Below are 26,471 nucleotides of genomic sequence, written 5' to 3'. Positions count from 1 at the left end.
TGGCCCCAGTTCATAAGGGTGGACTAGTAGCTGGAAACCGCTGACCAGGAAACAGGCTGCACTCGCCCTGAGGAGCGGGAGGATCTTTAAGGGTTTACGCACAGCAATGAATGCTCTGTTGTTATTATCTTTTATGTACAGATATATCCAAGGTACCGTTTATGCCACCTTTTCCGTGAAAGGGAGACAATAGGAGGGAACACAATCTTCTTGTGCAGATCATTGCTATTAATGACAATACATACAGGACAAAATAGAGGACACGATGAGGAAATGTTTCTGTGACAAATGGGTTGATGGAAAACTAAAAGGATGCTTGAGTGAGGTACAGGCTGTAGAGCTAGAGCAGAAGTGAGCCACTGATACTCCAGGACTGTACTCAGCGAATTACTCTCTTCTTAGGTCACTTCCAGGCACAGTGCAAGTTACGGGTGTTTAACCTATGAAATCACTTCTGGTGTGTTTTTTGGGAGATACTTACGCTATGTAAGTGATTATGTAGGAAGACTAAATTTAGACAGGGTAACTTCAACCCCACTCTGGTACCTAGAGCATTTCTCACTTTCCATTGTGGAGCAAGTGGCCTTGTCCCAGCTCCACATCAGCATAAGTCCCAGGCCCATGTGCTGCAGCTGCCATGGGACACAAGCCAGGCCCTGTGCCCCAGAATGTAGCAAGAAGTGGTGAGCAACCTGGATAGCAGCCTGGTGGCTGGTACACCCTCACTGTACCGCAGCCAAATTTGGAATTTGTGCATCTGAAAGGTCTCTGCAGGGGAGGGCTAGCCTGGAATGATGACCTTAGCAAACACTGTTGGTTTGTCTTGTTTGCTCTCCAGGAAATGTTTATTTACCCAGGCTTTTCCTGAAGAGATGTGTTGCGTAGGACATCCTCAGTGGAGGGATGGGGCATTTCAGTTCAATGGGTATTTGGCAACCTACATGTCTGTGATAACATGTGCTCTTAAAAAGGAAGCAGACACCAAAATTGCACTTCTGTCTAATTAGTTTTACCACAATTGTTGGATGTAACATGCATGATTGCCATTGTAGAAAGAGTTTAAAATTAAGTCTCTTTACTTGGATCAAATTATTTACATTGTACCTTTCCCATACAGTCAGAGTCACTGCCTCCTGTTGTAGCCAATCAGTTTTTTTCTCTTATTTTCTACCTGGGCATCCCACAAGAAAGAACAAAACGTTTGTAAGTTGGGAAAAATGTGAATGGAGAAACCCAAATCTAAATTCACTGGCGCAGCAGTACCCCCAGAGCTGTGTGAGTGCACCTTTCAGTGCAGGGCCCATCCCTGGGGTCAGACTCATCTGGTGCTCTTGCTCCTGCCTGTTGGAACGCTGCTTTCACCCACTTGGGTGGTCCCTGGTTAGGGGAGTCACTGTCTCTGTTTTGGCAAGCTCTTGCAGATGAAGATCTCTGTCTGGACACTGGCTAGTTTAATGCCAGAGAGGACCTTAGCTAGCAAATGGAGAGCAGAGGGGGGCAGCATGGGAGGCAGTGTGCAGGAAAGGCTATGTTCTTGCCTGCTGAGGGGTCAGAGAGCCATTATGACAAAGATGCACTTCTTCACTTGTCAGAAGTTCTTCCTACATGTCAAACACCCTTTAGAAACCAATACATAAAACCAGTAACGCTGGTTTTGTTTGCTAAAGCCACCTGCCTTACAGAACTGGATACAACCCTGTAAAACTTAAAGCACCCAGTAGTTTGTCTTGGTGGCAGGTGATTGTATCCCCGGTGGAGGTAAGAGGGCATTTCCTAGCTCCTCAGCAAGCTCCTCCGCCTGAGGGGGCCAGGGCCCCGGAGCAGTGGTGGCCATGGTGCGAGCCCCACCAGTGAGAGGCGGCAGGTCTGGGCAGCAGCCACAGCCAGTGCTGGGAGAGGGGGGCTGTGGCAGCAGAGCTGCTGCAGCCAAACCTGTGGAGATGCATTTAGTCTACCCGTGATTTTCTGTAATGACCCCTTTTTCTACCAGTTGCTTTCTATGTACCACTGACACAAGATTTCTTACTAAAAAAAAAAAATCACATTGGCATGCTCTTTGAAGGAGGCTATAGCTTTCTTGTGTCTGCCCCCAAGTAACAAATCTTTCTGCTTTCCAAACCCAGGTTGCATTCACAGTGTAGGTGTGCAAGAGCATGAGCTGGCTGGGAGCAGCGTGCAATGGCAAATGAGGCACGAGAAACTCCTACCGTCAACCATGGGTTTGGGCTGCGAGCTCTTCAGCCGCAGTGAGGGCCTGAAGCGGGTTCGGTCATTGAAGCTCCAGCTCTTCTGGACTTTGGTTGGGCTGCCCTCAGCGATGTCGGCACTTGGTGACCGGCGATCTCCAACTGAAGACTGTCTGTTCTTTATACTTTGACCTCGTGGGCTGGCCATCCGGACCCTCTCCTTAAAACTTAGCTTTTGACTGTGAAGAAGAGAAATATATTTTATTTCATAGTTCCTTCACTCCATTACTTTTTTGTATCATATGATAATCAAAAATAATTTCTAAAAATGCTCAATAGTATGAATCTGTTTCTTACACACTTTTATTTTCATTGAATATATTTCATTTGGGAATGAAATTGATTTGATGTAATCTGTTTCTCATAAAGGCATTATCAATGGCAGTCTGTCTTACAATACCAAATAACCTTGTAAGGGAGATTTAAAATTAATAAATAGAAACAAATTTCACCCAATTATAGATTAATCTCTAAGATTTTTTTTTTCTATTCCTTGTAGTTTAAATAGGTTTATTTCCATGTTAGTCAGCCCAGCTCAGTGCATTTCTGGTCATGTCTTCAGATAAACAAGAACAAAATGTATTCTATTATTACTGCATGCCATGTAGTATTGTTTGGGTTTTTTTTAAGCAGGCAAAAATACTGTTAGTATATTCATGCTTTTTCAAGATGTGGCACTTCCAACATTTCATATGCATTGTTAGTGATCACTCATATCCAGAATTCCTTGTTACAGCACTTACTTGGACAAGATGAAACCAAAATTAACAAAACATCAAAGAAACAGCATGATGACCAATTAATGGAAATGTAATGATACACTGTGTGCTCACTAAAGTAATTGCTGGAGATTAAGCTGGGAGCTGACTACCTGCAGGTGATACCAGACAGGTGCTTTAGGGCTGGTACAAAAGCCCAGCCAAGCTCATGACTGTAACTGCTGGATCAACAGTGGTCCTGTGGTCTTATAGTTGGCCAAGTGTAAGCTGAATTTTTTTCCTCCTGTGCTTATAACTCTCCCCTCCAGTCAGCTAAATGTGCGATATATAGATTTTCTGCTTCCCGGTGCTTAAATTACCTTTGTTCATGTTCAAACATACCTGATGAACATCCTGTGGTCACCATCTGCCTGTGCTTTTTCATTATTTAACATTTTTGACTTTGTTTGTCTCTTCCTTTAGCAAAAGGCACAAAGGGCAAACAGAAGGGAAGTCTGATACCAAGGTTTGGAAACATTGTTTTATCTACAAGGTTAAGTTTGATTGCCTGTACAAGGGAACAGTCATCTTGATCACTGGCCCTGTTCTTGCAAGGGGAAAAATGATGGGAGCAATGCAGTAGTTGCTCATGGTGTGATGTTACTGGCTTCTGCAGTCCTACTACCCTGGCATAGGCTTTGGGGGTCCTTTTATAACACCTATAGCAAAGCCTGTCTACCTGCAAATTATAATCGTACTTGAAGTGAAGACACTTTCTAGTAATTTCAAAGGCTTTCATTTAACTTCGGCATGCCCATAAGATGTTTTAAACAGAAATGAATTCTGCAGGCATTTAATTAATGCTAACACTGACTATTAACTAATGTGAACATGGACTATGTGGTTCTTAGATGTTTAATCTACCGCACTCTGAAAATACAGTGTTAATATGTAATTATATGAAATGGAAGGTAGTAATATACTTCTCTGGCTGTGAAATGTTGAGATAATCAGATATCTTTGTCCATGCACAGCATAGCATAGCATAGCATTTCATTCTGAATACAAACATCACCGAGAGCAGAAAGGATGCAGTCTGTAGCAGGCAAAGCACATGCTGGGAAGCTTATAATGAGATAATTTTCAAGAATGCTGAAAAATGAGCACATCAGTTGAAAGATTATTAGATAAATGTATTTCTATATGGCATGTTGAATCACTTGAAAGAATACCTTTTCTGTAATTTCTAAATGTAATCCCCCTTCTTCCCTTGCCCAAAGTAAGTGATTGTTGAAATAAACACATCATGGTGCTGGAAATGTTATCTATTTCCATTGCAAATTGTTACCCAGACCTGCAGTACTGTGTGCTGTTGTATATGCAATACAAAAGACCCACAGAACCTACTATTTGAAAGAAAAGTAAGTTCTAAAATTTAATTTTCAATATAAATTACAATTCAAGACTGAATTATGTTTCAGCTCAGGAATCTTTTGCATTGTACATTTTAATGAAAATACAAGCTGTAAAATATTTATTACCTGCATTATTGCATTGTCATACTATACAGCATGAGAAACAGAATCAAAATGGACTTCTTATTATAGATATTATTCCTAGGCATGTGTCCCCTGTGCTTTTCTGAACTCCTCTTATGGCTCAAATCGCATTTGCTATTGAAGTATGAAATCAAATTATACTTTTTTTGACAAATTTTAGAGTAAAAAAGTTTCTGGACAGCTCTCTTCTTGTTGCACTAATTAAAATGAAAGGAAAATTGATAAAATAGCCATAAAAATGATCAGTGTGGACCATATTTTTATAATCCCATTAATTCCAAAATAAAAATTTAAATTAAAAAAATGAAAAAAGTATATGTGTTGTTCTGTCAATTAATTTGTAGTAATGAAAGCAATGGCTGCCTTGAAATAATTTTTACACATGGTTATTTCATTTATAAAATCTGAATGGTACACAATGGCTACTTAACCTGAATATCTTTAGTTCTTCAAATCAAAGCAATGAGGCAATGGTGAAAGGAACAGTAGACACTTCATCTGTACTAGAGACATTTTTCAAAAGTGCAACACTGAGAATGAAAATATGAATTTAAAATGCAGACTTCATACTTAAAAAAAAAAAAATCTGCTTTGTAGCAATGGAAATGTATTGGCATGCTAAGGGTCCATGCGGAGGATGCTGCATCATGAAGAGAAATGCAGCCCTTGAAGGAAGCATGGTTTGGAAATTCTGTTTTGCATCTTGAGAGTTTCTCCAAATACACTTGTTACAGCAGTTCTTCACTTCTTGGATCCCTGTTCATGTTTTGAGACTGGTGGGAAATGTTCCTGAAGTCACTGGGTCCTACTCAGCGCAGGCATAAATTCTATGACTTGGTGCAGTGGACAATTCATGCTTGGGAGAAGAAAGCTGCTGTCCTTGGGAGCATGCTGCCATGGGGCTCTTCTGTGTATGGTAAATAACACATCATGAAGAAATAAATGAATCAGAGCATTTTTGGAGCATCCTGACTGTGGCTTTTTCCCACAATGAAAGTCCCTTTCCTTATAGACAATACAGTTCCTGGCTTTAGACTCTCTGTTGCAACACTGGTAGAGATGTTGTTAGAGATACAGAGTGGAGATAATCTTATGTCCTTTCAAGTATCTCTGGGCATTCTGCACTTGAATCAGTAGCCACTGAAGCCTTTAGGGCCCTTTACTCTGATTTAATGGTTGTTGAATTAGCACTGTTCAGTACCTCTTGCAGGACCTAGCCTACTATATTTTTCTCTCTCCCCTCTTTTTACATAATGTCCAAAGGAAATCCCTTGAATTAACATAATCCTGTTAATAGCCATTGGAAGCTCACATATCCCTCCAAGTACTCCCAAACTTTAAGTTGAATGTTGGTCAAAAAGGCAAAACCCATGAATCAGGAAAATGGGTGACTAAATGCTGTCTGAAATTACACAAGATCCCTAATCAGACCTAAATGACAAGGATCTGAGAGAACCACATCTGTCAATAAGTAATCTCTGCATTCTTTTAGATATTTGTCTGTCCATCATTTCTTGCACCTGACATGATTTATCCCAGTTTGGTATATATGCATTTTCTTTCTACTACAGTCTTCCTTGCCAATGGTAATCTCTTGTGACCTATTGCTCCTCTACTCTTGCAGGTTGCAAGCTGTGGAATATATTCACGTCAATAACACTGGAGCTTTGAAAGATCTTTTAAGGGAGGTCAATTACAACTGCCACTTGTGGGAAAAAAGCACGTGACTTTTCCCTATGCGTTTGCCTTCTGGAAGGTCTGTTGCAGGATCTTACTGCTTATTCTTCCCATCAGTACATGCATGAGCTGCTCACTTCCCTGGGATAGCAAAGGACTTCTGTATTTTTTGATTCTTTTAAAAATTCTCTTTTCCACCTTTGATTCAAAAAGAAGTAAGTGTTTAGGGACACTAGAGGTCACTGTGGCTTCACTGCAAGGGGAACAAACACTTCTCTGCTGGACCAAATGACTAGACTTGAAAAGATTTGGCTTTAATTGATAAATGCCTACAAACCTTTGCTTTTCTCTCTCGTACTCACAGCTCTGTCTGTCTTCCATGGACCATCTTACTATACTTTTTGGTTAACTGAGCATCTCTTTGCTTCCCAGTTCCACTCCCTTACATCCTGCATTTCTGGTCAAGTTTATCTTCTTCCCTGCTACAGTCTCAGACCTGCAGCACTACTGCTTGATACTAATCATAGTTTATGATTTGTTTGCCAGTTTTTCATACTGAGCTGGCTGGTGGAAGCAGGAATAGGAAGAAATTGAAATGAATCAGAAGTAACTGAAGGCTCTGAAGCTGAGGGAAAATGCTTTGGATCTCAAGTCGGAGACAGAAGCTAAAATTGCCAAAAACTTATCACCCATGGCAAACAACAGCAAGCAAACATATGTGCCAATTTTCATTGGTTAATTTCCGATAAATACAGATGTTGATTCTTACCAAGCCTACAGATGACTTTACTGAAATTAAGCTAAGTTGAACAAATGCAAATGCAATGGATAGTACAGTGAAGACTGAGGTTCAAATATTCAAGACTTCTCCACCAGTCTCATGCTAGGACCATGAACCCAAGAAATGTAGTGTTATATCTCATACCTTCAATGTGTAATAACAAGAATTTCAGAGACATAATATCTTAAAGTTCAATTGTCAAACAGAAAAAAATACATGTTGTTCAGGGGTTTTGTGTATTTTTTCCTTTTTCAAAACAGTTTCCAGATGAAGAGAAACTGATTTTTATCTCCGTTTTCTATCACTGGTTTGTACTTCTATTGTCTTTTAAATTATTTTTAAAAAGTAAGAAAAAAATTGTAATAAGCTTGAGTTATAAATCAAGGGTTTCTTCCCATAAGATCCATCCATCTAGGAATTACCATTTTTGGTAAGAGACACACTTTCCACAGAATTCAGCTGAAGCAGATGGTTGATTTCACATGCATTCCTCTACCTTCCAGTATAGGATGCAGGCACAGCTTCCACAGGCTGTGTCCAAGGGGATTCTTCTCAACAATTGCACATTTCGACTGTTGGTATTGCCTAGTGTGTTATAGCTTAATATTCCCCACTAATCACTCAACTGTCATGGTTATAAAAATCCTCTTGGACTTGGGGAAATGTCTTTACCCAAATATTCAACCCCAGTTTTAAATCTTCGCAGGTTAATGCATTCCAAAAGTTCAAGTCTCAGGCAGAGAAGGGGTGAACTGGGCTGTGGCAAACTGCGGCGTGCTGCACACTGCAAATTGTCCGACCGTGTGAGCTTCAAAGACCTGGTATTATTGCCATTGTATTAATGTCATTGCAGGCAACAAGCAACAAGGGAATTACAAGCACTTAAAAATAAATAAATTAAGAAACCTTCTTTGGAGAAGTCAGGAACTTTAAAGCACTACAGAGGAGAAGTAAATGAATCATGCACCTGATGTTAGTGGGCATTCTCAAACACCATGTGAATAGGCAGGATGATGAATACCTATGTTTCCGGGGGGTGTACATCCTGAAGAGCTTCTGTTTATTACTACAAAGCTTACTAGGAGTGAGGGGAGATAGAGGACCATGTTACTAAGCATTCCACTGCTAGGTGAGGGGTTAGGCTTTCCACTCAAGTTAGATTCTGCATCATTGGCATTTTTTTTCATATGGTGCATGCAGAGAGTTTACATGAAATCTACTTTTAGAAACAGATCTGGTATAGGAGGTGGAGAGAATTCCAGAGTATAATTTACTTGTTTCCCTCAGAGCAGGGATGAGTTTTCCCCCATGCTGCTATATTGGCAAAACTCCTCCTTATTGCACCAGAGAGAGTTCTATGAATAGGGAATTTGTATTCAGGCTAACTAGTTGCAACACTAGATGGGTGATGTTCACCCTTTGCAGACACCCAGTGCATGTCCTCCACACAGCTTAAGACTGCTTATGCTCTCAGGATGTTCTAAGATTCATCAGTCTTGATCTAGTTTCCTGCACAGGAAGAATTTCAGCCATGTTGTATAATTTAACAGAAATTAATATTATTTGCATTCAGCATGTGCATTTGTAGATATGGAGAACTTAATATATTGGCATTTTAAATGACTTACAGAACTCTAGAACTGATTTACAGAAATATCTCATTTACAGTGTGGATACACCAGAGAGGTCACCTACCATTACTTTTGATAAATGATTAATTAGAATAGTTGTATATAATATTTGGAGAAATACAACAGACATGTTTTTCTTAAAATCAGTATGAAGCTACAGCCTCATAAGTACAACTCTTTCAACTCAAATGCACAGCAACATTTAGTTACCTAATGAAAGACTGTAGGTCTATACATGACAAAATGCAAGAATTAATTTCTCTAAATATAAAATTAATTTTGGTAAGAAAGAAAATAATTAACTTTTACCTAAAGTAATAGAAGTTTTTTTCCACTGGTATTAGAATGGAGTACATAGCAAAGAGCATATTCAGAAAGCAACCCAATGCACTACTTGTGCAAAGACATCTTCATTTAAACAGTGAAACAAGAAAGTTTACTTGTCACATAGCATCCCATGCAAGTCACTCAGCATTGCAGGAAGAAAGAAGTTAAATAGTCAAGACAGTTATCTCGAAGTATGTTGCAGCAGTTTGCATTTACATTTTTGCCACAAAAGACCACATACACCACATGTATTTTAAGTGATACAAACATACAGCAATATATCAGCATAACAGCCTCAGACAAAACACACCTTTTTTAAAAGGCAATGAGTGGTCTATAGGATTTTTACCGTAAACCAGGATCTCAGGAGTTGACTAGTTCATTTCTATACCTACACTAATTTGCAGCAGTGCACTTAAGAGTTGGAAGGGACAAACATCTTCCATTCAGTGAAAATAAAGTGAAAAAAATCTGGCTAAATCATTGACTACTTTTAAAACTACAATGGTTATCACTAATGTGGAGCATGCAATATAATTTTGACAGCTGGGTTTTTTTTCTTGCATCTAGCTTCTATTTATTTTAAGTAAATTTGTCTCTTGCAGGTACAACTGGGAATAACTTCTCCCCTCTGCACAAATCACTGTTTTGGAGGTACGTACTCATTTACTGCCTACTTCAGTCTCACCTTTAGAAAACCTTAAGTCATTTTTAAATGTTGCTGTTGAAGGAGTAGGAAATATGGCTGTCAAGTGCAAAAAAAGTTCTGATCAGGCTGTAATAATTTAATGAGATCAATATGTTGTGAGCAAGTCTATATGAAAAGTCACAGAACTGACAGAGCAAGTAAAGTGCTCTTGAGGAACATCTCAGATCAAATCCAGCCCCCTCGAGTTACTGTGACACTAACAGCAGTTACATGCACATTGGGGAAAAGGATGGAGACAGGCGCCGGAGGAGCAATCTGGAAAGTGGAATGGGACATGGGTAATTGATGTGAAGATATTACACTCCTGCCTGTGTGTGAGGTGCTGCAGTGCTCAGACTCCTCACAGGCGATGGAATAATCCGTTAAGAGTTTGTGAACCACAGTACAACTCGAGGGTGGGTGTGTTTCAGGGGTTGATGTGTCATCAGTGCATTTCTTCTTGGCTTTCCATTGTTTTCTGCTCAGAGTTAAACTCCACTATTCTCTGATCATGCTGATACCGCAGTGCCAGCTGCCGAACACCTGCTGACTCCATCCCTAATGAGTTTTGGAGGTAGTGCAATTTCTCTTGTAGCTACTGAGTTCTTTCCTGTCCCTAAGGGTTTGAGCTATAAGGATGGCAAAGAGCAGCGTTTCCTCTTACTGCCTTAGGACTTTATTTACCAGTGAGGAGAGCCCTGCCGAGGCCTGCCTCTGTGTGCTGTAGGCAGCTGGTCCTCAGCCGGCATCCAGGCTGGGAGGAAACCCCACCTGCCCTCCCGGCCAGCAGCATCAGGGCTTACTTAAGGAGAGAGGCCAGGCAGCGTCCTCTGTCTGAACAGGGCTGTGTGAAAGTGCAAACCGAGCAGCCAGGAGGAGGTCAGCCACTGCAGCGGTGCTTTCCCCCCACCTGCTGTGTCCTCAAAATGCCTCTTAGGAGGGGACGCCAGGAAAAGGTTAGGAAACATGGAGACATGGCACTGGGGAAGCCTTGAGGATACTCCCGCAGGGCAGCACAGACCCTTGCCGAGCTGACTTCCAACCAGAACCAGCTCCATCGGGGGTTCCTCCCCCTGAAACAGAAGGCTGGTGGGCTTGTTCACAAAGCCAGATTCAACCATTTGCCTATAACTTGCACTGAGAATCCTGGAGACTGCAAGCATCAATTTTATGGCAGAAGCTGGGGGCTGCATCCTTGCCTGGGAGCTGCATCTGGGGAGGCGGCTTCACTCTCTACTCTGGCACTGTTTGAACTGAGCTCCCCCTCAAAGTTAAAACACGTGGCTAGAAAAGTAAAAAATTACCTAATTTTTCAGTACAAAAACTGAAACAAAGAAGCAAATTTCAGCAGCATTAGTCTATTGACATGAGTTTAAAAAAATGAAATTTGTGATTATTATCAGTTAACAGTTTCAGTTCACTGAATCTACTGTACAGAACCTGAGACATCTAAACGCCATTAAGAAGCAGTGATTTCACAGACAAAAGAAATAAAAGGAACTACAAACCTGCTAGAAGTTTCTCCTTGTTCTTTTCTTCAGGTCAGGGAGTGGGAGGGAAAAATATACTTGTTATGCAGATAGTAATCACATTACTTAGTTACAGATGATGTTAGATATATGATAAACGTAAATGGATATGATAATTAGTGTACAACACACACGTTACATTGCAACCACAAAAACATTCAAGCAAGACTCGTAACTACAATGCTTCTGAAAAAGAAACTTTTCAGTTGTTTTAACACATGCACAACATGCTTAGTACATACCACTGCAGACTGAGTTGGCAAAGCACTTAGGCAAAATGCATTGCTGACACATATATAACAGAAAGCTGTAGGCTCTTATTAGATAAAGTTATCTCTGGTAAATAAAAAGGTTTAATTTTAGGATAGCACAGTAACACACATTTGAAATAACAAATAGATGCACTTTTGAGGGTCAGTCATATTTTAGAATATTTTAGGTGGGATACAGCTTCATTATTTGTGTAATTTTATATCCATCTGTTTATACTGATGTTGCCTTCAACCTGTTTGTATATGTCAAAAATCAATATCCCATGTAACTTTTAATCTAAAAGCTCCATTTAGTTTGGAACTTTTTGAATTTACAGTTATGGTAATGGATTGCTTATGGCTCTGTTCTTGTCAACTCTTTGAAATTCAAAGATCAGTTTTGGGTACCCAGCCAAACCTCTTTTTGGCTGAGCTTTTTGGCACACGATTACCTTTTTACTGTCATGTGGATGTTCATCACCCAGCTTTGAGAGAAACCACTAATTCTCTTGCTCTGTCTGCAATAACAACAGTTAGGATGCTTATCAGAGCTTTCTCATAAGGTTCTTAGCGCTCTCCTTTTTGATCTTTATCAAGTATCTTTTACTTCCTGACTTCTGCCCCATCAATTTACTACCTTCTGGTAAATTTTGTACTAAATTATTGAAGAGTCCTGGGCTGCCAGTGCTCTGTGAATTCTCACCCAAACTAGGACATCAAATATTTCCTGTCTGCCGAACTGTGACATCAGGTCTTTTTACTTATCTTCCTGACTGTGTGTATAACTGAGGATATATTTTGTCCTAAGGAAATACTGAACATATCAGAAGTTATGACGAAAAGGGCCAAATTCCACAGTGCATTCACCCCCAGAATACCACAAGGCTCTCTTCCCTCGGAAAGGTACATCTGTAGCTGTAGCCTTATACAGAGCCACAGGCATAAAAATGGAATTAAATCAAGGAACAAGCTCTGCATTAAAATTAACATTTTCCTCCTTAGAGATAATTTGGAACTGGGTGTAACATTAACCTTGATATATCAGTGGGTTTTGGGGAAAATGTTTCTAATGCCTGTGCTCAGTGATCTTTCTTAGAAAAAGGCCAATGATTTGTATTTGTCCCACTGTCCTAGGCTCCTAGATAATATTGATCTGATTTGTTAGTTGAAATTTTTAATGAGAGGACTTAAGAAGACAAAACAAGACAGAAGAGACAAATAATAGTAATTCTCTATAAGCTTGAACAGACATTGAGAACATCACCAGCTGCCATATTTGTACCTACTTTGTAGGGCTGCAGGTATGCAAGGCCTTCAAATGAGGCTTCCAGGTAGCAATGGAAACCGATTTCTCATCAGCCGCATAACTACGCCATACACACTACGTGCAGGATATATGGTAAAAAAGAAAAAAAACAAGGCAAGAGGGAGCAGGGGATGAAACAAAAAATTGAAAAGCAGATTAGTAACCAATACAAGTCATGGCTTTCTTTTATCATTCATAGCACTGATACATGCCTGAGGGGAGGAAGAATACTTTCATAATATCGCCAGGTGGCTGTCAGGTTTGTTCGGCTGGTGTCAGTAGAATAAAACCGCCAAGAAGCCTGGTATGGGGAAACAATAGAAAAGCACAAAGGAACCAAGAACATGAAGTGACAATGCCACCGCACTGATTACGGAGAGAGGGGATTTTGCTCAGATTGGGATGTGCTCTAATGGGTTGATTAAGGAAATACCAGTAACAACCTACCAAAACTTTTGTGAATCACAGTACACTTTACACAGTAAAGTAAGAATTACCAGCTTTGTGGAAGCACCAGAAGATATTCATCACATAAAGGTGCTCAAAAAAGCATCACAGTGATTTATTTGTGACAAATCCATAGGGGACACCCACACAAACTTGCAGTCTGAGGTAAAGAAAGGGTCATAATACTTTTTGTAAACGATAATGAAAACCAGACAAAAAATATTTAGAAGAAAACAGAAGTATTCTCTGTGGTTTGAAACAAATGTTTAAAAACAAAAAATAAATAATTTCAAAGGTGAGTATCCACTATTGGGTTTTATAACTGCACGTAGATAGTAAGACAGATCCTCGGTTCTACAAACTGCAGCAGCTTCCCTGATGTCAGCATACTATATTAATTTGTACTATCTTAGTATCTGTGCTTCCTATATATTGTCAATCATTAAATGTCATCCAGGTATTCTTGTACAGAGTCTAATACCCTGTGTTTTCCTACTGCATATCTCCCAGAAATACAACTAGTCTTCATCTGCAGATGGAGAACCTGTCACTTTGTAAACCGTTCCACTGGTTGATCATTCTCATTGTCAAAAATCTCTGCATTGTTTTAATTTGAAATGCTTGTTGTTTGGCTTATAGCCAAACATATTGGTTGTGTTTCTGTCTGCTACATTAAATAGTCCTGTAGATTCCAGTACTTCCTCTCTGGACTTTTATGTTCAAATAATACTCACACTGAGTATTTCTTATAAGCTAAAGAAATTGAGAACAGTATGTCCACATGAAACATCTCAGTCTCCTATAGAGATCAGTCAGGTAAAGGTTCTAGCAGACAGCGTATCTATGGCAACAGAGGAGTTAGCACAGACTAATTCTACAGAGTAACTGTTTAGAAAATAGACATTATCCTGATGAACTAGAGCACAGTGATTTCCATGGTAGCTCATTATCAATAGCCACAACAGACAATTTTAAAAAGCCTGGGCACTGTTACAGTAGTCAATGATATGTAGTTCAGACACATTCTGCATTTATGAACATGAAATTTTCTCCAGTCCTGGACTCATTTTTTCCCAATGTTTTCTTTGTTTTCTCCTATTTTCTAGTCTTATTTACAAACTGTAGATGCTGAGTTGATATGTAGAATGTTAGCATCACTATACACAGTGGTAATACCAGCCTCCTCCTAGTTGTTACTTAGATACTGGCTCTGTATTTAAGGACTGTAACAAACCAGCTGGAGTAACATACTGGGAACTTGTATGAAGGTCTTGACCCTTCTTTCCCACTCTTTCTCTGTGTTTCTCATCCTTTGTCAAATCCTTTCCAGAGTCACTAACACTGGGATAGAGTCTTCTTGTAATAGTCTGAATTAATTGTTTCTAGATCAAGTTTTGTATTTGGTGTATTAAGACATTTGTTAGGAACCATTCCACTCTGTAAAGTCCACAGATCATCCTTGGGTTCATTCCTGTTTGCCCGTCCTCATCTTTCCTATTCTGCTGGTCTTGTGCTCCATCAGCAATTTTATATTAATTTCCAGATCACTAAAATGCTGAACATGAAAATGAACACGTAAATGCTGAAAAGCCTTCATCATGGGATCCCACCACAAATGTCTTCCTTTCACAATGATTTTGGCCACTGAGAGTCACGTTGGGAAATCAGTCAGCCAACTACTCTTATTAGCATGATGTCTTACTAATATTTTGGTTGAACTGTCATACAGTAATAAGTAGAGCTACATCCAAAACCTAAATCTATTGTGTGTTTCTTCTGGCAACCAAACTTGGAAGAAGTAGATTAGAATATATATATATATTAGAAAATATCCCAGACAGCAGACAGATACAAAAGGAGTGGATTTATATTTATTAATTATTCTAATAAACATTAAATCTCAAATATTTAATATTTAATAATAATTTAGCAGTAATAATGGAAAACATGTATTAATTTTAAGAATGCTTCAAAGACAGCCTGGCATCTATCCTGAACTTATAATGGAACTCTAGTATATTCATGCTCACCTTCTTTATTTGGATTCATGATTTCAGAATTTAAAAAATCAGCATAAATGGTACACATAAACCACTTAGGATCTCAAGAAAATAAACTAGGACACTAGAAGATTATTTCCCTCCTTTTTTTCTTCAGTGCATCAAGCAGAGTAAAGCTTGGTGCAAAATCATTCTTTAGAGGATTTTCTCATTTTTAACTAGGACTGTAAGTTAAAGAAAAAAACACGCAAAACAGCTGTTTAACAAATATGCCAATTTTGCTTTAAAAAATCTTTCTCGGTTGTTAATACACACCATCATGTCAATACTGGAGCTGAAACCACTTCAGACAATTTCAGACATTTTGGAATTGCTAGCACCTACATTTCCAGCTTTTGAATTGACTAATAGTGAAGCAATTCTCCTGGGCAGGGGACTTTTCATTTTTACTAAATATATCACTCATTGGAACACTCCAAACCCTGTAGTAGATGAAAAGCAGCTTAATATAGGCAAGAGTGCTGTGTCTATAGCGATCAGTTCTATTTTTCCAAGTAATTGCCTAACTGCAGGAATGCAACAGACATCATTGACTTGGTTTATTCAGTATGGATAGAAGAACTCAAAAATTACGCATAGAAATGCAATATATACAATTATGGCAATAAATGGCAATCACTGAACAAACTTATTTCATGAAACTAACCAATCTGTTAAACATTATTTCCACAAAGCTTTCCAAATTCAAATAATAAAACTTGCTCCAATATGTACTTTAAACCACCTACTATTATCTTTTCACTGATTCCATATTTACCTGAATTAGACTGGCAGCTGGATTCCTTCTTTTCTCAAAGTGTTTCTGACGATGCTGTTCCTGTACTTTTAATGCAAATCCTGAGCCAAGGATGCCCTGCAATACAATATGCCATTTATTATCATGCAGGTAGTTTTTTTCAACAATGTGCGTAATCAACTACAAAGATTTCGTGAAGATGTTATGATATATGATTGCTTGAGATAACACATGTATGACAGTACATGACAGTATAAGGTTTAACAACAGTGCCCCTTTCGTGGTGAAGCAGGAGACTCCTTATTTAAGAGAGAACATCTGTGGTGCTACTAGTGACCACTCATTCTAACCATTACTTGGGTTTGTGCTACACTACGTTCCTCCAACTTTAAAGGGCATGGAGATATATATAGATATAAAATCAAGCAGGAACATTCAGAGGAACTTAAGCCAGGAATGATGAAATGACCAGCTGCCAGATATATACGGACCTCAAAGTCCATATCTGCAGTGCTTATAATAACTTTTGATTTTAGAAAAATTAGAAAATGCCTTGCTTAACAGATTAAGACTATTTCTTCTTACTCCTTCCCATCTAAATAATCCCTGTTGTTCATTCTATAGGCTATGAAAAAAGCTGATGATCAAACCTCTCCTTTTACTTTTGAATGAAGTAAGATAAATTTGACTCCAGGTGAACAGAGCCAAAAAGTGAGAAAGTTTCTCTCATTGGCTTGCAAGGAGTGTAGTATTTTTGCTGAACATGTCTGCATTATAAGGAAGAATATTTCCACATGATTCTTAGTTAGGATAAAATACTATTAGAAATGCACAACATTCACACATATCTTGTTTTACAGACAGATTCAACACAAAAGTGTTTATGAGGAAAATGAGTATCTGTACATAGATACCACACAAGGAACAAAAGTTCTGGCATCTCTAATATGTAAGGTTATTCATCTTTTAAATGTTCATTATAAACCTGCTAAGACTAAATTTCTTGTTAGTGGTGACTAGGTGACAAAGGGAAATAATTACAGTAGCTGCCACTAAATGTCAAATATTCACAAACAGGTAATATGTCAGAGATACTGAAATACTCTCTGTACTTAGAATAATAAGTAAATGCAGTACACTAGATGATTCAATGCTATTGGCAAATGCTGACTTCTAATCTAGGTTTCTTTATATGGTCGAAAAAACCCTGTATTATTATAATATACATGTTTTATAGTGATCTATAGACAATGAATCTGAGTATTAATATACGGGTTTTCTGTATATGTTACCCTGGATGCAATACAACAAAATACAAATGCAACTTCTGTTTTCAAGCTTATTCAATACTAATTTAAAAAATAAAGGCAATTTACTTACAAAAATTAAAAGTTATTTTTGAAGCTACACTATATTTTAGTCATTAGATGATTCCCATTTCCATTAAAGTCTCTTGAACATTGATAAAAGCAACATATATATAAACAAATAAACTGTCATGTTTGTTTACAATCACTCACAGAAAATGATAGTTGCATTTTTACATTCAACACCATTAACTTTTGGTTGATTTAATGCCTTCTACTACTCTCTGTTGGTAGCCTGAACATGGTCATACAGCACAACCTATTAGAAATATCTAATTTTTTTCCCCCAATAGAATCTAATTCATAAAAACGTTATTTTTTCAAAAATCTGAAAGAAAAGCAGTAATAGATAAGCCACAATTTGTAACAAAAGAAAGGAATTTTCACCATACACAATAGTATGCTACCTAATTTAGGATTACTTCCCAGTTTTGTCCATGCCAAAGAAACTCCCCAAAATTCAAGCAGTGACATCAAACCTTTTGTCTGGATTTTGGATAGCAGTTCGCTAGTGTTATCACAGACCAAAAAGTCTTAAACAGTTGTTCTTTATGTAGAGATCTTCCTTCAACTTTTTGTATTTAACAGCATTAGGAGCTACAGAAGTTTCTATTACCTTTTTACAAATTTTATAGCCATACTCACAGCAGGTAGTGCAAAGAAAGAAATTCCAAGTAGAGCAAATCCTGCAGAAAGCAACCTTCCAAGCCAAGTAAGAGGAGTTTTGTCTCCGTACCCAATGGTTGTCAATGTGATCTAAAAAGAAATGAATAAACATTGTGGTTTACCAGAAGTCACTGAGAGATTAGTTACAGATTATTTACATTGCATGAAACAGCATTTCCACTAAATAATCCAAGACACATGAAATATATATAGTTTTTCTAAAAGAAAAACAACATAAATAAATTAATATTAATACATTTTTCTGTGAAAAGAGGACTTTTTACAAGGGCATGTAGTGATAGAACATGGGGTAATGGCTTTAAACTGAAAGAGGGCAGATACAGATTAGATGTAAGGACGTAATTCTTCACTGTGAGGGTGTTGAGACACTGGAACAGGCTGCCCAGAGCTGTGGCTGCCCCCTCCCTGGCAGTGTTCAAGGCCAGGTTGGACGGGGCTTTGAGCAACCTGGGCTAGTGGGAGGTGTCCCTGCCCATGGCAGGGGGTTGGAACTAGGTGATCTTTAAGGCTCCTTCCAACTCAAACCATTTTGTGATTCTGTGATTCCCTCTTGGGGAGTTTGGACCCGCTCAACTGCCTGGTCCAGGCAGCTAGAGGAGGTGTGGGCAGAGCGGAGGATTTCCAAAGGCTGGGTGGTAGGCTGCAGAGTGCGTGCTCAGGCAATGGCACACAATGTTAAAGGACAAAGATAGACAACGGTAGGCTGAATGCCAAGGACTCCAGGGCCTGTTATTAGCGGAGAACATGTGCACAGAGAATTATTTTACATCGTGTACCAAATGTGGGCAAGTTCAGGCTTAGCAAATATTCTGGCAGGAATGAATTCTTCAGGAAAATGCCTTCTAGAGACATTATTTTGCTTCCAGCTTCCTCAAAGTTCATTCCTAGGCAAGACGGCCAAAGCAATTCTATTTAATGCTGGGGTCACCACAGGACAAAAGAAGGAAAGTCTTTTGGAAGTAATTAGATTTCAACTATTTAGGGCTCTGTAGATAGTAAACAGTGCTCTTAATTGCTCCCATTGTTGGGAACAAGCTGTGGGTGTAATTTACCCTGAGAAAGCCATAGTGACTGAAAGAGCGTGAGCTGAATTAAGGCTGCAGCTGAAATTTCAAGTGGTTATCAAGTCTCAAGTTTTGTAATGCTATAGCCCGGTCACAGACACACCACTTTGTGTGCTTATCAGGTCTTGGTTCTCCTTCCTTGCTTCTTTTCACTTCCCTGCCTCTCTTCCCGACTTTTGCTGGACTCTTTGGAGAGCCAATGCAACCCAGGAAGGTGGAGAGAATTATCCACAGTTCTGCATGGTTTGTTTCTGCTGTTTCAGCAAACTGTGTTAGCTCGTGGAGGTGCCTAACAAGCTCCAGAGCCTGCAGAAGGCAGTGCGCGGCTGGGATTGAGTGATAAGGAGGAAGGGACGTGGGAATGCAGCTCCCTCTTTTCTGGCAGAGGTGTGCTGATGCAACCGCACTCTTGGCCTGGCAGAGTGGCTTGATTTGGATTTCCTTTGTTTGCTGAAGAAGGTATTCCCAGTTCTTCTCATCAGAAGGCAAATGCAGAACAGTTTGAGGCTATTAAGACCCTGAGAGCAACAAAGCACTTGACCAAATGAAGCCCTGAATAAAAGTTCCTCAAAAATCATTTCCAGGCCAGTCATTGCAAAGCAGTTTGAAGCTCTGGAACGAGCCCAGTTTCTTGGCTTCTGTTCAGCTCCCTATCTCTGCCAGACCCTGGAAAGTATAGATATCTCTCCTGACTGGGCTGACAAGAAGGAAACAGAACTAAGTGTCATCTGCATATTAATGATATTGCCACCGAACTGGTTTCTGAAGAAGTCAAAGATAAACTTGAACCTTTGAGATCTGACATATGTGAGCAATCCAAAACCAGGAGCAGTCATACAGACTCTATCTCTGGAATTTCTCCAAAGAAAATAATAAGACCGTACTAAAGCCTTTCCCCCGTTCTTTGAGGTCCTGAGTACTTAATGGTATTAGTCTATGATTAAGAATATCAGTGGCTTCTTGCTCTCTTTGAGCTGTTTTATCTCAGGACAGTCTTTACATGGGCGTATAGGTGTCAGCACCATGCTGTATTGTCTTACTCAACACAGAACAAATGGGTTTGATCTTCATTTTGTATTCCTCTCATTACACAGCTAAGAAAATATTTTTTTCAGACAACTTCAGGATCAAGTTCAGGAATAATCCTCTGCATCTTTGTTAGTGCTGCAAGTGAATGACTGAACCACTGGCCAGGCCCTGACTGGCATAATCCTGAGGTTAAGTTAATTGAACAGGGTGTGGAAAACTACTGAATGTGAGACCATGACAACATGAAAAACTTCCAGATGTCACTGATAATAATGTAAGAAGCAGACAGAAGTTACAGATAGCACTGTGAGGGAAGGCTGGATCCCATGGGTGGTTAAGGGAGCAGTGACAAAAGTTCAAAGGTGACAGGAAGAAATTATTTGGGACCTTTTGGAGATTACAGTCTTGCAAGGACAACAGCACCTAGGTGAATACATCAGTGGTATCATACAAGGCCAAGAGTGACTAGGTAACAGAACTACAAAATCTGTATTGAACCTGTGAAGGTAATTAGGAATAGGTTGTTTATTTGAGAGGAGACTTGGTTAGAGGAAGCAAAGTGGTGAAAAAGAGGATCAAGATACAATAAAAGAAATAACAAGGTGTGCAAATCATGTCTTTCTGGGGATACCTGCTGAGCAATCTTGTGTCTGATCACTACAGCCTAAATCAGGACAATAAATGAAACCTTTTAGATTTTTTTTGTACAGGATTCATTTCACCCAGCTTGAAAAATAAAACGCTTAGGTGTTTAGCATGATCTGGTTACTGCAACATGCACAATTCCTCTGGCAGGTAACTCATCCTATCCTAAAATGTAGGATTTAGGCTTGCCTGACAACAAATGCCTAGTGACACCTGAGATGCCGTGGGACATCTGAATAGAAGTCACTTGCAGGAGAGACAGCTGACTCTCCAACAGATCATCCATGGCACTGTATGCCTATGTTCAAGCACTCCTATGTGGCTAAATGAGCAAGCTGAGTCCTGTGTTTTGTACCAGATGCAACACTCCATTCTGGTTGCTTCTACAAATGAGGTGTCTGGACAGACCAGCTAAGGCAGGCAGTGTCACCTGATAGACTCAAAACTTGCAAAAATGATAGAACTTCTGTTATAGCTCATTGCTGGAGATAATAAGTATGTTAATAATAAGTGAGGTAATATAATAATGAGTGTGATTATATAACCTAGGTGCCTTCAAATAGATGAGATAGGACCCAGGAGGCTCCCCTCTACCCTAATATTTCTTTCTGATGTCACTTTACGTTCTGCTAGCAGTACTTATGTTTTGAATCTTTACCTGAAATCACTTAACTGAAAAAAATGTAGTTTGCTCATGCTGCCATTACATTAAATGAGAAAACTGTCATCAATATTAACTCATCTGAGCTAAAAATTGTGACAATATTATTCATTGCAATATGGTATGTTCACTTACAGGTCAATGTGGAGTGCCAGAGCCATTCTGTATCCAACTGTAACTACTGCATACTACTTGAGAATAATGACTTATTAAGAGAAACTCTTATCAAATGTGTAAAGAGAGACAGGAATCTTATTTGCATTACATTTACAGGTAAAACTAAATAACATGCAAACTAAATGCCACTATAAGCACACACAGTTCTAGCTAACACTAGGTTCTCAGAAACCCATGCATGGTTTTGTTTTGAAATACTTAAGTTTTTGAATTGACCTTTTGTTCCTGTATAGTTTAGTTACGTTATTCTGTTAAATTAATTAACCTTTTCTACCAAAGCAAATTTTGAACCTGAGGTCTTCATATAACACATGCTGTTGTGTGCTGCTGTGTTAGGCAGCACTGTGGGGTCCCCAACCACAAGCATATTCATAATAGTAACATTAGCATGATGTTTAAACTGTAGGTTGCAAGTACAATATGCAATTGCAAATACAGTGGAGTATTCATATGTAAATTAGGATGCGAGATCCTGCCTTTCATTTCAGCGTAAAAATAGGGGCTTCAGAAATGGAGTCAGTGAAATGACCATAGCAGAGTATAGCCCTAAATAATCTGAATTAATGAATTGGTTAATTGCTGCATGCTGGGTCTGGTCCTGTAAGGAGGGGACATAAGTGCCTCTAAAAGCTTGAAATTTAAGGCGACTATTTGTGTCTGACTTGAATGTGGTATTTTTTTTCTTGTACCTCTGCCATCGCAGAATTCAGTCTGGGATTTGGTAGATACTCTGTGGTTTAAGTTAGAACAACTTTTGCAAATAAACAAATCAATGAGACTAAGCATTGATTTCCCCTAGAATGCCATACAATCTGACCTTTTCAAAATCTGCATGTGGGTTACTCTGGCAGTAAAAACAACTATGACTAAGAAGCACATTATGCATTTCCCACATACTGTTTTACATATTATACAAAAAATACTATTATTAAAATGGCAAAGATAACAGGTAAGGGGGAACACTGATTTTCAGTAACTTAAGCACATTAAAAATTTAAATGTATTCATGTCACACACTGGGGTAAGGAGAAAAGATATAGAAATATACAATATGGATTGTTTTCAGTTTTTTGATTACAATTTGTTGTTTTTCCTGCTGATGTCAAGAAAAGATTCCTATTTTCTCAGTTGCGCTACTTATCTGACCTATGAGTCATACATTTTCACTTCATAGTGTACAAAATATTTTAAGCACCACTTTATACAATGATTATTTCTTAGCAGGGTTTTTCCTTAAAAAATAGCAGTCAGCAGGTAGTGGAGAAGCAAGTTCTAAAGTAAAGACTTTGTTCCTCCTGCCAGAGCTGCTCCGGGAGAGGGATCTGGATTTAACATGAGCCTCAGTCAGATGTCAGAGTTGAGGTCTGAGTTTGCTGGGACTTTCCTGTTCATCGTGCCTATGTTTCTCCTCACTATTGCCTGCTGGCAGGTGGCTACAATCCTCTGCTTAGTCCAAACTCCCTGCCTATGCAGTGCTAAGTCACACATGGCTTTACAGAGTGGCAAAGGTTGTTTACCAGAGAATCAAATGGCTGAAAACATGCATTCCCAGACCCATGCACTGCCACAGGAGGGTCTCTTGCACAATCACATCCACGCTGCCACCCCCAAAGGGTTTTTGCAGACTGCTGGCGACAGGGTACCCATCAGTGAGGACACCAGCATCCCAAGCCAGATGCTTCACAACCATGTCAATATAGGCAGGTTAGAAAGCTCTAAACCAAACCCAGACCTTGGCTTTTGAAGAAACGTGAAATGAAATAAACTATAGTGATGCGACTGAGAGGAAAACCTTCTCTCATAACTTTAACATGAATTTTACATTTGGATTACAGGATAAAAATGTATATTTTATCAGAGATCTGCCTTGATGCTCTAAGGCAACAAGGTTCAGGAAAAATATTTCTGTATATTTGTAAATGCACAAGTAAGACCTACTAGATCTGGCTTTTCCAAGCTCCAAATTTTGTGCAACAATAACACAGAAATATAGTCTCTAGGGAAGACATGTAACGTATTATTAACCCTTAGATGAACAAATTTCAATTATACAAACTAGTCTTACTAATAGAAAATTACCTTGACCTTTGCTCAAAATCTAAACAAAACTTACTAAAAATATTTCACAAGGATTTAAAGCATTTTGGAAAGGGCTTTTGCACAGCCCATCTATGCATACTACTGAGTCCAGATGAAGTCTCCTCAGCAGACGGTCTGAGGTGAGAAAGATTCTGCACTCCTGCATTCCTCTGATGAGAAAAGGTGGCAGAGGCTGGTTCAGGTGTCGTTCTTATTCCAGGAAAACTAATGAGTGCTCTAGGTTATAGTAGCTTTAATGATTTCACAGGCATTATTTCACTACCCAGACACTGTTAGAGCTCATGGTGTTTGCATCAGAAGGAGAAGAAAAGCACATTTTATAGTTAATGGCAATAGCTCTGCCATAGGCTTTGTCGGGGCAGATTTCTTAACCTGCCTAAGTCAGTCCCACACTGTGCAGGGGCCTAGCTCGCTATAGGGCATTTTAAAGCAAAACTCCCTATATATTATGTCATGAAAATAATTTCAAAATTTCAGGCCCAGTTTTTCATCGTTCATTTCAATCCTGGTTTATTTAAATACGTAAGCATTCATATAATCCTTCTTTCGGAAAACCAGTCAGGCGTGTACTTAGATCCCACAGTTTTCAACAAAGTAAAAACAACTGATTTGATAATTAAACGTGAGCTCAACTAAATCAGAGGTTTTACCCCTGTAAAAATAACACTGCTGAACCAGAATAGCAAAATTTATTCTGGCTTTTTGTGTTCAAGGTACAGAGAAAGGAGAGATGATATCATTCTTGGGGCAGGAGTTAGCTGGGCTCATTGAGAGAGCTTTAAACTAGATTTGAAGGGGGAAGGGAACAAAACTGGAACTCCCAGATGTAAGCCCCAGGGTAGATTACCAGACTTTGTGGACTGATGTGCCAGCGATGACCCTTACTCTGCCATCTCAGTAGAGGCAAGGGATGGAGACATGCAGCACAACAAAGAAGCAAGGGATACTGATGGATCAGTAACTGTGGTAACACCTGTGAAAGGTCAGGGCAGCCTTAGGACCTCTGAATGCAAAAAAGTGCTGGGGACATCAGCCCGTCTGAAGTGCATCTATACCAATGCACACAGCATGGGTAACAAACAGGAGGAGCTTGAAGCCATGATGCAGCAGGAAAATTATGATGTAGGGGCTATTACAGAAACATGGTTGGACTCCATGACTGGGGTGTGCCAGCTGATGGCTACAAGATCTTTAGGAGGGATAGCCGAGGAAGGAGAGGTGGTGGGGTGGCGCTGTATGTTAGGGACTGTTATGATTGCTTTGAGCACAAATATAGTGAAGACAAAGTGGAGTGTCTCTGTGTTAGAATCGGGGGGAAGGCCAACAGGGCAGATGTTGTAGTAGGAGTCTACTATAGGCCACCCACCCAGGACAGAGAGGTGGATGAAATTTTCTATAGGCACTTAGGAGAAATCTCTTGCTCGCTCTTGTTCTTGTGGGAGACTTTAACTTCCTAGACATCTGCTGGAAATACAACACAGCAGAGTGAGACCAGTCCTGGAGATTCCTGGAATGTGTGGGAGATAACTTCCTGACCCAACTGATGAGAAAACCAATGAGAGAAGGTGCCCTGCTGGATCTCCTCTTTGTGAATAGAGGAGGACTGGTGGATGATGTGGCAGTTGGAGGCCAACTAGGGCACAGCTATCATGAAATAATAGAGTTCTCTATTTTTAGAGAGGTCAGGAGAGGGGGCAGCAGAACTGACATCCTGGACTTAGATAGGGCTGACTTTGCTTCTTTAGGCAACTACTTGCCAGAATCCTGTGGGAGACGGTCGTAAAGGGTGGAGGGGACCAGGAAGGCTGGACACTCTTTAAGAAGAAAGTCTTAATAACACAGGATCAGGCAGTACCCAGGTGCTGTAAGAGAAGCCAGTGCCAGAGAAGACCACCCTGGCTGAACAGGGAGCTTCGGCTGCAAATCAGTGAGAACAGGAGAGTTTACAGCCTTTGGAAGAAGGGGCTAGCCACTCACAGTGATTACAAAGACACTGTGAGGCTATGCAGGGTGGAGATCAGGAGGTCTAAAGCCCCACTAGAAATTAATCTGGCTTCAGCAATCAAGGACAACAAAAATATTTCTGTAAGTACATCAACAGCAAAAGAAAGACCAGGGAGAGCCTCCATCTGCTGCTAGACTCAGGAAGAAACATGGTAACAAGTGATGAGGAAAAGGCTGAGGTGCTCAATGCCTTCTTTGCCTCAGTATTTAATAACAAGATCAGTTTTACTGACGGAATCCAGCCTCCTCAGCCAGAAGACAGAGACTGGCAGAACAACCCCCCTGCATTACAGGAGGAGACAGACAGTGACCTGCTGCATCACACAGACACACACAAGTCTATGGGACCAGATGGGATACACCCGAGGGTGCTGAAGGAGCTGGCTGGGGTGTGCACCAAGCCACCTTCCATCATTTCCCAGCAGTCCTGGCTGACCAGGGAGGTCCGGACAGATTGGAAGTTGGCTAGTGTGATGCCCATATATAAGAAGGGTCGGAAGGATGATCCAGGAAATTACAGGCCTGTCAGCTTGACATCGGTGCTCAGGAAGCTGATGGAGCAGCTCATCCTGAGTACCATCAAACATCACATGCGGAAGACCAGATGCTCAGGCCCAGTCAGCATGGGTTTATGAAAGGCAGGTCCTGCCTGACAAACCTGCTCTCCTTCTACACACAAGGTGACCTGCTTATTGGATGAAGGAAAGGCTGTGGACATTGTCTACCTTGACTTTAGTACGGCCTTTGACACTGTTTCCCACAGCATTCTCCTGGCAAAACTGGCTGCTCGTGGCTTGGATG

General features: G+C 39.8%; 1 protein-coding gene across 1 annotated transcript in view; it reads right to left on the bottom strand.

The window, feature by feature from the left end:
• The window catches only part of KCNQ5 (potassium voltage-gated channel subfamily Q member 5), a gene marked incomplete at its 5' end in the record, with an annotated part of 86,060 nt that overhangs the window by 21,789 nt on the left and 37,800 nt on the right, over positions 1 to 26,471 (bottom strand). Inside the window, 5 exons of the mRNA XM_026844075.1 lie at positions 2,208 to 2,425; positions 11,116 to 11,142; positions 12,674 to 12,768; positions 15,958 to 16,053; positions 17,949 to 18,059. Coding sequence (XP_026699876.1) covers positions 2,208 to 2,425; positions 11,116 to 11,142; positions 12,674 to 12,768; positions 15,958 to 16,053; positions 17,949 to 18,059 — 547 coding nt within the window. The remainder of the gene's footprint in view (positions 1 to 2,207; positions 2,426 to 11,115; positions 11,143 to 12,673; positions 12,769 to 15,957; positions 16,054 to 17,948; positions 18,060 to 26,471) is intronic.

This window comes from Athene cunicularia (assembly GCF_003259725.1).
Source record: "Athene cunicularia isolate RWA chromosome 3 unlocalized genomic scaffold, athCun1 chr3_part1, whole genome shotgun sequence".
Classification (NCBI taxonomy): Eukaryota; Metazoa; Chordata; class Aves; order Strigiformes; family Strigidae; genus Athene; species Athene cunicularia.
This window is presented reverse-complemented; position numbering and strand designations above follow the sequence as displayed.